The sequence below is a fragment of the Copadichromis virginalis genome, linkage group LG18, assembly GCF_057382275.1.
Source record: "Copadichromis virginalis isolate Kocher_CV1m ecotype Utaka linkage group LG18, C_Virginalis_male_GT1.1, whole genome shotgun sequence".
In the NCBI taxonomy this organism is placed as follows: Eukaryota; Metazoa; Chordata; class Actinopteri; order Cichliformes; family Cichlidae; genus Copadichromis; species Copadichromis virginalis.
The window spans coordinates 11,974,206-11,985,689 of record NC_140635.1 but is presented as its reverse complement, the minus strand read 5'-3'; the positions used below and the strand labels follow the sequence as shown (position 1 = coordinate 11,985,689).

General features: G+C 42.6%; 1 protein-coding gene and 1 long non-coding RNA gene across 2 annotated transcripts; one reads left to right on the top strand and one right to left on the bottom strand.

Moving 5' to 3' along the window:
* Positions 1 to 21: 21 nt before the first annotated feature.
* Positions 22 to 10,410, bottom strand: ralbp1 (ralA binding protein 1). Its single transcript, XM_085438072.1, has 10 exons — positions 10,328 to 10,410; positions 8,091 to 8,393; positions 5,554 to 5,985; positions 5,116 to 5,465; positions 4,447 to 4,608; positions 3,557 to 3,688; positions 3,118 to 3,228; positions 2,916 to 3,037; positions 1,937 to 2,057; positions 22 to 1,764 (listed from the first exon to the last, which is right to left on the bottom strand). Exons 2-10 carry the CDS (start codon positions 8,338 to 8,340, stop codon positions 1,462 to 1,464), a joined length of 1,983 nt encoding a protein of 660 aa, XP_085294198.1. The 5' UTR covers positions 8,341 to 8,393; positions 10,328 to 10,410; the 3' UTR covers positions 22 to 1,461.
* On the top strand, positions 1,688 to 3,033 carry LOC146687380 (uncharacterized). Its single transcript, XR_014916283.1, has 2 exons — positions 1,688 to 1,749; positions 1,897 to 3,033. It is a non-coding gene; the product is annotated as an uncharacterized LOC146687380 (long non-coding RNA).
* Positions 10,411 to 11,484: the final 1,074 nt, after the last annotated feature.

The window sequence follows — 11,484 nt, the reverse complement described above, 5'->3', positions numbered from 1 at the left end:
GGAAAAGAGACAGCGAGATAATTATTTTAGACTGACACTTTATTCTTCACAGCATTACTGTCTGTAACAATCAGCTACAAAAGCTCAGAACAATATGAAAATAACCTCACGAGAAGCTTCTGAGCCTGTTCTAGTTTCATGGAATCGGGAGTCCAGATGAGATTGCATGGATTTGCCTGTGACCAAAGCAGGGCAGTCGCACTCGCGTAACTCCATACAGGTTATTAATGGTAAAAAAAGAAAAGAAAACAACAACAAGAAGACAAAACACGAAGAGCTGAAAATACAGTATGTTTGCAATTTTACAATAATATACAGAAAAAGTAAATCAGGACACATCTCTGCCTTAAATATTATCGAACAATGACATTAGGTTGCAGCAGACACGGATCAGCTGTGAAATGAAAGGATTGAAGAAAACCTCCACACATGAAGAGTACAAAACAAAGTGTCTCCACCCATATAGGAAGCAAAAAATAAATCATCAGCACAGACTTGTTACATCCTTATTAAACTGGACAAATATGATCTCCCGCTCTTCCTCGTTAGTGCAGCGCAGGCAAAGGTAACTGAGAAGACGACTGCACTACGGAGCAAAGTGTGGCCTCCAGCTGTTTGTCTGCGTTTTGCAGCGATGAACACACATTTGTTATTTGGCTGTTCGTGTTTTCATCCACCGGTTAGTTGCGAGGTGCAACACTTCTCTGTATGAATCTGCCGTTCAAAAAAAGAAAACGAACCAGAGACTCTACAATATATTTATTTGTATATTTATATATTACTAAAAAGCTGCAACTTAAAATTAATGTACTTCTTGAATAGTCATCTGTGTACTTCAGAATACTACTTAAATATATAATATATAGATAGACCAATCATAAATTCTTCATCATTCAAAAAGCTTTTGTTATCAGTGGTTCTCTGGGGCATCCTCAAGTTATGGCACAGTGGTCTCTATCCAAAAGAAAAAGTCAAATTTGCATCAAGGTAAGGGATGAATCTGAGCGACAGGGACTGATGACATTTGTGGTCTAGTGATCGCTTCCTGACTTGCTCACCAGTGAGAAATAATCTACAATCTACCCTCTCTTACTCTCATTGCCTTCATTTCCCCTTCCTGCCCCTTCCTTCCTCCTTCATACAGGCTTGGCACGGCATATTTGAAAACATGGTCCCTGCTAGTCTCTTACAGTGGTAGTCAGTTGTCTGCTACACCAGCTAAACCTAGCATTTGTTTGTTTTTTTCAGGGTGGTTTTTTTGCATGAGGATGTGAAAAAGAAGGTTAGGACACCAAAGATGATATAAAAGGTTTTTCCTTGTCTGCCACTTGGTGGACACGGTCACTAATGAGCTCTGCAATGTGAAATCTCCAGCAGGATAGCGAGCAACGCTGCAGGACAACTGGCCCACGGTAGAGACGAACACCAGCACAGACGACCATCAAAAGCATCACAGAGGTCTCACATGTTGGTGTCTCTCTTGTCTTTGTTTGGTGAAGGCTTTGATGGATCCTTAGCTGCCTTTCCGTTGGTGGTGGCAGCAGCTGCATCGGCGGTAGGAGCCACGGCAGCAACGGAGCGCTTGGTTTGCTCATCGCTGCGGGCCTCCGGGCTCGGCTGTGTGGGTGGAGCCTGCTCGGCTGGCGGCTGGGCGGTCAACTCCTGCTGTAGCTTGTGGCTCTGCAGGAGGCGAAGCTGAACGCGGAGCTCCAAGATGGCCTCCTGCTCCTCGTGGATGGCCTGGTTCAGGTGAGTGTTTTTGTTCTTCAGGGCAACAAAGTACACATTCAGAGTTAGATCCTGTAAAACTCCAGCCAATACTTTCACTATTACCAGAAACAAAAGCATGCTGAGCTTCTGGAATACGAATAACCACAATTTTGTCAAACACCGCAGGACCACCGCAACAGGTAGTGGAGGCTGGATGCTTTCTCACCTCTAGTTCCTCGTTTTGCTTCTGCAGATCTTCCAGTATCATCTGCAGCTCTTCCTCATCCTCGCTCTCACTTTCGCTGTCTGATGAATACTCCTCTGTCTCGCTGCGACCCTGCTGCCGACTGCGGAGGAACACAATGCTGGCTTACTGCTAGGATCTAATGTCGTGTTTTACTTCATGGTCCCATAAACTTGTCCGACCACATACACGGTCTTAAAGCAACTTAAAGCAAGACTTAAAGTGGCTGCCGAATGTTGACTGGTTCACAGGTGAGCTGGAATAGAGCAGGAAGGGATACTGGAGTTCACTGGGAATGGGAAAAAAACTTGAAAGATCAAAATACAGAGTATTAAAAGCACAGGCAGTGGCTGCAGTGGACACTTTTCATTGCTTTTAGCACTCTGTTTCACTTCAGCTCTTTGTGTGTTATCACTTTGCTCTCCTCTGTGACTGGCTGATGGACCAACAACAGCACAAGCAAGAGTGGCCCATAGACCCAAGTAGCCCATACACCTGTTGGGCCACATACTTGTATAATGCCTCTATCTGGCAACAGAGCTCACTCCAGGCAGACGGACAATCCCTGGACTTGAGTGGACAGCGAATGCACCATTTCTGCTCGACCATAAAACCAAAGGGAAAACATCATGTTTTTCTCTCAAACAGGCTCAAATGTCATCAGGGGTATTGCTGCTAATGAGGAGACATTCACAGGGGTTCACACAATGCAATGGTACCAGAGTGTTGTCCTGAAAACAGCCCAATATGGTCCTTCACGCACAAATCAAAGGACACAACAAGACATCCACTGAGGGATCTGAAATCAGCAGTCACACTGAAAATGATCTAAAGATCCGCAAGAAAATGTACCTGACTGGGACATTGACCACTTTTACATCAGGTATAGATTATAAATTTTACACTTCCAACACTGGAACTCTTTGTTCACACCTCATATTTAATCACTGTCCTCTTTTACCTCTGTATGTCTGCAATCTCTGCCCGCAGCCTCTCGATTTCCTCCTTCTCAGTAGCAATCTGTCTACGCAGCACCTGCTCAAGAGAGATCAGCTCCTCCTGCTCCGTCAGGATCTCATTCTCCTGATTATCGAGAGAACGAGAAGACGTTTAAAGGTTTTCTTGGCAAGCTGTTGATCGATGTGTTTTTATGAATTACTCACCTGTGCTAAAAGGAGGTTGATGACTTCCTCTTCATTCTCAGTCATCTCCTCCTTAGAAACGTCTTCCTTTGACAGGCTTGCTATCTCCTGGGCTATTTTACTCTCGCACTCCTAAAGCCCCACGGAGAGCAGACACATACAGCACAGTTAGAAAGTAGTTCTAGTTGAAATAACAAGACAATGCTTTAATCTTGGTCGATTCATCTGCATTTGCCTTTTTGTTGTTACTGTGTAGGGCCACATTATAGTTTATTAAGGACTCCCAGCTCAATTTAATACAGACTAAAGAAACAATCTTACTGCTGTTTCCTACCTTAATGAAGGTTATAATTTCTATACATCTCAGAAGAGGTGGAAATTCAAACCCTCACTGGTATTACTGGGTATACGAACAGCTATTGTATCCAGAGAAACATAAATACTGACATAGACAGATTACCTGACGTTTGGCCTCCCTCAGTTTGCGTTTCAGAGCGGTCAGGATTCTCTGAACCTCCCAGAGCCGCTCCTCTTTGGACAAGTCCTTCACCCCTGCCTGCAGGTCCCGGTGCAGGCAGTTCAGGAGGAACTCCTACACACAAATACCTTCATAAATATTGGCTGAAATTTACTTGATGACAACAATCCGCTCAAGACAAGTAGAGGAGCCAAGCACATTTAAAAACGTAGTCAATATGAGAATAAAAAAGTCCAAGCATTAAGTAGCAAAATAAACCATATAATCTTTTTAAAAAGGGCAGTCTGAGATTCACGCATAACCACTTATAAATGACAAATAAAGTTAGTTGCCATGGATAATTAACATGATTTGAGCATCATAGGACAAAAAAATCTACAATAACTTTTCAGTATATTCTAAGTTAGGTGATCTAGGAGGGATTGAGATGTGTGAGCCTCCTCTGGGATGTTTTATTGTTTTGGAAATCCAGGCCACGAAGGAACATTTTTTAATGTTAAAGAAACAGCTTCAGCCAAGAGACTGGGGTTCAAATCGACAGACTAAACCATCTGAAGCTGACGTGTTTTCTGGCATTTTCTTTTATATACAGGTGAGTTCTGGCACACTGAGAAACAAACCCAAGATAAAGATGTGTACTGCTGACAAGACACTTTAATATAAATAGAAAAGGCCTTAAAGCTGCATTACTATGTTGTAACATTTTAAAACCTGCTTTAAGGGAAAATCATCATCTGCTTATATTAAAAAAAATAATTTCCTTTTGCAGCAGATATTAAGATATGAAGCAAAAGAAGAAACTTTTTTTTTTTAAACTCATTTGTTCAAACACTAAAATAGGCAGTCATTAGTTGCCACAGGACCGAACCCACCTGCCGTCTGATCTCCTCTTTGATGCTCTCCTGGGTCTCGGGCAGAGCCGGCATCGTCGCCATGTTGGACCAGCGGAGTGGCCGCACCACTGGCTTCAAGACTACATCCCCAAACAGCTCCTTCACGTGGGTGAAGAACATGTAAAGGACACGATTCCCAATCTGGAAAGGAGGCACACGGATCACCAGAGGGAAACGAGCACAAAGCTGAATTGTATCTGCACCAGTTCCTCCACAATACAAATTCCTGCATGTTTATTTAGCCTGATTAAACTGGCCCTGGACTGTGCTCATTAAGTGGGAGAAGTATTTATTTAACAGAGTTGTGGCGGCTGCTGCTGCTGGTTCAGAATAAGTGGAGCACCAACAGAGATGTCCCCTATGGGAATAAATTAGCTTCACTAAACTGGGCCAGGGTTTCAGAGATGAACTGACTCTTTGATCCAATAAAATTTCACTGGTTTGTTGCTAGGGGGAGGGTTGTTTTTTTTTTTTTTTAGCTATATCTGAGCCTGAGCCAAAGCGCCACATTATTATTTGATGTTTAGTTTGCCTGTTGCTGGAAAATTGATGTTCTCTGCCCCAGCTCATGATCTTCTTGCATATTTCTTCCCTTTCCCATGTAACGGTGCATTTGCATTTTCACTGATTGATCTCCTTCCCACTGACCTGTATGGTGGGGTTAAGGACGATGGAGATATTCTGAATATTCATCTTCGTCTCTGCCTCCCTGGCAATGACGTGGTCCATGTGTGTGACGAGCCAGGACAGAAGCAGTCGGCTCTCCAGCGGCACTTCGGTCAGCAGCCTCTGAAACTCCGTCACCTTTTCGGCCTCGACCTGCCGACCGCAAGCATCCTCGAACCACTGGGCCAAGTCTCGACCGAGTATGTTTTCGGGCAGCTCGCGGAGGTACTGCTTCAGCAGGCTGGCGACCGTGTGAGGGTCATACTCCTCCAGGCATGGGCACTCCTCTCGGTCATACGCAGCTTTCAGTTCATCTACTTTGGACTTCATACCTGAAAGAAAAAAAAGAGCCAATGTGAGTAATCAGAGACGTTGTTTAAAAAAAAAAAAGGAAGAAGGTAGAATCAAAATGTTTGATACCTGAAACCCGGTAGATGCCCTCACACTTCATCCCATAATTTTCAATGTAGTCCACACACTCTCTAAAGATGGCTGGTAGCTGGATGCCATCATACAGAGCTGTCCTCTTGATAGCTTCAGCCAGCGGGGCTCCAAAGATGGGCCTGAAGGTGGGGGTCTCCACTGGGACCGGTTCTGCCTCTGTGGCTGGTTTCTTCTTCTTCTTCTTCTCCTTCCACTGTTTCACCACATCTGCAGCTGTCAGGTCCTTTGACTTCTTATCCTTGGCTTTGTCCTCTTTGGGACCCTTCTCTTTCACCTTAAAATCCTTTTCTTTCTTCTTGGAGAAGCTCGGCTTCTTGAACACGTGGATTCCCTTGGAGCGCTTCATTTTGGACGGGCTCTCTGCTTCGTCTGCCGAGCTGTCCTCCTGGAAGGCGGCGTATCCTTCCGCTGTGAAAGTAAATAAAGAGTAGAAGAGGCAGAAATCAGGTTAGATCTCGAGGGAGTAGCACCTCTGTTTTCTAATCTCCGTCCTATAACCGAACTATGATAGCAGCGAAACAGAAAGAGGAAGAGAAACGGGTGAGAGAGAGAAGATAGCAGAGGAGGGGGAGAATGAGGACTAGGAAAAGAGGTCAGCCACTGATTTAGCATAGCTCCCACTGCACCTTACAACGCTCCTCTCCAGAACAGCTCACTCTAAGCTTTTTTTAAAGTGATAGCGAGGGGCCCCTTGTCACTTTCAACCTCCTAATTTTATCTACGCTGGGTTTCCCCAAGAATGGGCTCTGTGTATCACACCGCTGCCTGAGACACACCTTCACTGGGTTCAGTGGGTGTGTGCTGAATCTGTCCATCTCTTCCTCTCTCTCACCATATCCTGGTGTAGGAGCTAAATCCAGGCATGGAAAAATCATGACAAAAAAGTGGACGACGGTGAAAAACATCCCCAGCAGAGGAACATTTCACACCACTGCAGCCATCAGGATGGAAACGTGGGAGTAGCTCGCCTCATTAGTACTGATGTGACCTTTAGCTCCCTCGGTAGCTCCCAGTTGTTAAAATACAAGGTTTGAAATATTCTACATTTTTCTCCTTGTTGATGAATAACACAGCCATGTGCCGCCCTCTAAAACATATATTAAAAAAAATGTTGGAATGTTTTTGAAAATGTAATCTAATCTTTGGCTCAATTAAACTAGATTATAGGGTTTGTAGTGATTTCTATTATGTAAAACCTGTCCTGCTGCGCCTGTGAGAACAACATCTGACAGCTTTTTATTACCAGACTTCATTTCCTGGTTGTTTGGAAATGGTTGCAAAGCTATAAAATCGTCCTTATTTCATAAACCAGCCCAAGTCTGATTATAAATGTGTGTCCTGTTGTGTTCTACTGTTGTCAGTATTTTCCGTTTATCTCACTGTTTTAACCTCTTGGTCTCAATTCAACTTTATTTATATGTTGCCAATCATCTCAAGGCACTTTATAATGTAAGGCAGAAACCCCACAATAATATAGATAACTCAAACAACCTCCTTTAAGCAAGAACTTGGCAAAAGTGGGAAGAAAAAACTCCCTTTTAACAGGAAGAAACCTGCAGCAGAACCAGGCTCAGGGAGGGGTGGGGCCATCTGCCATTACCATTTGCAGGTGAGGAGGAGACAGAACAAAAAAAGAAAAACACTGCGGAATAGAGCAGGCGATAATAAGAACTAATCATTAAAGGGAAAGTGGTGTATAAACACAAAGTAAGTGAAAAAAAGGTATTGTGAAGTATTTTGAGAGATGGGTGTCACAGTTTAGCACCCACTATAAAAGCACCTTTTTCTTTCAACTGTACAGTGTACTCTGTTGGTTGCCATAATACTACAATGCAATTAGAATTAAGGTGCTACTACAGTTTATTGCATGATAACTCAAGCACAAGCAAACACAGCGATAGTGGTGATAACACAATCTATACTGCAGAGTTGGATATACTCAGTAAACTCTGGCCACCCTGCTTGGCTACCGTTACGTGGAAACACGAGGCCTTTTATGTAAACTCTGGACAACATCAGAGTTTATGTCTAATCAGAACTCGATACTGTCTGAAGTCGCCTTTTCCCACATAGCACACAGCAGGAGACGATAAGAGGGAAGTTCTCACTACTGGAGTTTAGATTAGAATGTCCTCAGTGTACACACTCACTCTCTTTGAAGTCAGCAAACAATTAAGTTCTTTGTTCCCAAGACTGGACTTCAGTCACACTTTGTGTTAGGGAGCTAAAGTTTAGATGTTAGATCTAACATATGGGTTCTCATGTGCACGTTTTTTCAGGTAATGCCTGGAAAAGTAAAAGGTTTTAGAAGAACCAGATTATCATATTTCCACATCCAAGAAAACTGTTTTTTTTTTCTACACAGGTATACATATTTAGATCACCTGGTGCTAAAAAACTTTTTCAAAGTGCTATTTTCAGAGTCAAAAATAAGCCTGCAATCTCAAATAGTTCACTTGTGCTATACTGTCCTTCCCTCCCTCAATCCATGTTTCCCAAAAAAAGCATCTTACTCCTTTTCTCCTTCTTCTTGAACTTGTTCTTCTTCTTGCTGTGCTCTTTGTCATCGTCGGAGACGTAGGCGTCGGGAGGCTCGTGGTGATGTCCATCGTGAGGCGGCGATGGTTCCCCGGTGCGGTACAGCCCGGGGAATTTGGTGGGGCTGATTTCCTCAGAGCTCGGGGTGCGGGCCACGCCCCCGGGGTGCTCGGCCCTGCGCTGCTCTGCGGGGCTGCTACTGGGAGGCAGGAAGCACTCGGTCATGGCTGCTTTGGCCTAATCACTCCTCTGATTCACACGTCACCCCTCCATCACACCTGCAGTGGGCAGAAGTACAAAATTCTGACTCAAACCAGTGTTTCAACTCATTGTTCAAAAATCTTTTCTACAAAAACATCAGTAATTGTGCACCTTTTCAGCCATATAATCAGACTAGAGCACTTAGCTCATTTGTTAATGTTGTAGTTTAATCTCAGGACCAGTGACTTAGATATATCCTGTGGATACCGTATGCTGTCTTTTACAACCTGTTCGGTATAACAGAGCTTAATTTTCTATGTTAGAGCACACTGCAACGATAGAAATATGCTTTCACAGCAAGGCAGATAAACTCAAAACAGAATCCAATCATTGTCAGAGAAGTATGTCTACCACCAAAAACAAAGATCAAGTTGTTAAAGCGAACAACATAGTTATAACACAATTTACCGCTTAAAGTTAAACATGTTTAACATAAGACTTTGCAGACAGATGAGAGAATGTATGTAAAATAATCACGATCTGTAACCGATCTTTAGATGTTAAGGTAGCAGAACAGTAAAACAAGCTGGAACTCTTTCCTGTGTTGTCTTCCTTTGTTTCTAAACAGTACGATGATAATCCCTAAAAAAATGCAACTGCACCAGTAATGTCCACCCACCAGATGGGGCTTCTGTCATTCAAACAATCCCGCATCCAACATATCAATCCAGACAGCTGGAGTAGGAAAAAACCAAACGATCACCTCACCAGTCAGAGACACAGTGACTTATCTGAAGCTCATCATCTCACATTACTGTAAATCATGTGATGGGCTGTATGCAGACAGCTACCTGAAACAGCCCAATGGCTGTCCGCACTGTGGACGGTAAACAGAAAAAGGAAGTGCTGAGTACTTCCACATGTTTAAGGAAGTGAGTTAAATTACGTGACTGCACCTATTGATTCTAAGGTTTTGTAGGCTGAACATCATGATTATTATAGTTAACTAAAACTAGATGTGAAAAAGAAACATGTTAGGTAACTGGGCTATAAAATAAGAAATGAAACTTTAATCTTAAACCAGTCATGAGTATCTATAAAAGGAGATAAAAGAAAATAAGTGCACACAGGAAATGTCAAGGTTATTTTCCCCCCCCTAATTTAGTCAATTCTGAAGAAACATGAGGAGGCTTCAGCGCAAGTGTTTGGGTTTTTTTTTTAAAGACTGATGTTTAGATGATTCATCAGTGTTGTGTTGGTCTTATCAGAGCTACTTACAAATACCCATCATATTACATATATAAAAGACTAAGACTGAAACAAATAAAAGCTACACATAGTTCAATAGTAAAGACCAAGCTGAAGCTGGCAAACCTACTCTGGAAGCTAGTCTACAACTAACCTGGTCTGACAAAATGATCGTTTGAAGACAGACAACTGATGAAAAATATACAGGTATGAAAACTATGTTTAACATCTCCTAGATGATGGACAACAATACATAACAGAAATTTATTTAGGGTGCAATGAATTCACGTTTTTCAAGAAAATAAGCAGCCACATGTTCCTTTAAAGTATCCTAAATTAACTCTGGTTGCAAACAGATTATTCAAGCCTGACTCTCTTTTAATCTTCCTTCGCTTTGGGCAAATTAAATCACCATTTTCTGCTGGGTTCCTTAAAAATGACGTTAGAACAGCTGGCTACTTATTATCTGCTCATTTGTTTAAATGGCAAGGTTCGTTTCTGTATCTTCGATGAATTTACAATCAAACTGTCACAGAGAGCTGCCCTCCTGTGAACGTAGGGCCCCATATGCTAACGACAGTTCAGCTAGCTGCCATCCTGCTAAGCTAGCTGGTTAGCCAGCCTATCAGTAGCGATAAAAACCGAAGATCCGTCCAAACAAAAACCAACATCTGATACACAGTTAGCTACAGATGGTAAACTATATTTGCTAACCGCTGCATTATGTTTAATCAGGCAAAACACAAAAGGCGAGAAACTTTACCAAGTACTATCCCGTTCCGTTTATTTCACAGTATAGCTTCCGGCTGCCTGTATACCAAATAAACCCATCTGCGCTTGCGCTCAAGCACAAGTGCGTGTCGGGAAATGGAGTTAAACGCAAATAGAATCGTGTTTAACTCAAGTGAAAGAAATAGTGAAACATCTGTGAGGGAAAACAGGAGAAATATAACTGAGAAATATCATGGTCCTCTTCTTCTTGTTTCATGTGTTCCCTTCATGTTACCCCATCCATAGCATCCGCCTCTATCACACCAAACCTTTGTCTTCAAACTGCTCAACCTGAGCCGTCTCTCTGATATACTGATTTCTAATCTTGTCCATCCTGGTCACTGTCAGTGAAAATCTTTTTATCAAATCCACTGTCTCCAAACCATACACCATATGAGAACCCGCTAGAATCTTGTAAACTTTTGCTGCTTAAACCCATCTACCTTCACTGTTATACCTGTTTCCCTCTCATTCACGCACATTCTTCTCTCAAGAGCATACCTCAACCTCTCCAGGCTCTCTTCCACCTGCTCCCCACTCTCACTACAGATCACAATGCCATCTGCAAAAATAGTCCACAGAGACTTCTGCCTGACAATCACCCCTGCAAACACAAATGGCCACAGAGCTGATTCCTGATGTATCTGAAATGCTTGTTGCAGACCTCATTATTGTCTGGCTCCACATACATGCCCTGTATTGCCCTGACATACTCACATTATTAGCATATGTTTGCCTCTATAAGCTTACAATGGCTCATTCTTCTGTCATTAGGTAGAACTGAAACTTACATCAATGCACAAAAAAAAGATAACCACAAGTACATACACACATACATATATATGCCTTGACTAACACATATTTTCCTCAGCAAGTTTGTTGTTACTGTAACTTCCAAAGAGCAGTCACAGCCTTCGTTTCAGTCACAGGTTATTTTAAAGCATCTCTTCTTTTTCCTTAATCTTCCATCTGCCTTTGCTTTTCCTGAATGCAGCACAGAACCTATCCCAGCGGTTCACACACTGCTGTGCTACAGTTATGTCCATAGGTGTTTGGACAATGACACATCTGTTTGCATTTTTTAAACAAGGGTGCAGACATAATCTGGCCATGAAACTGCTAATTAATTACCGTTGAGTGTCAGAAAAG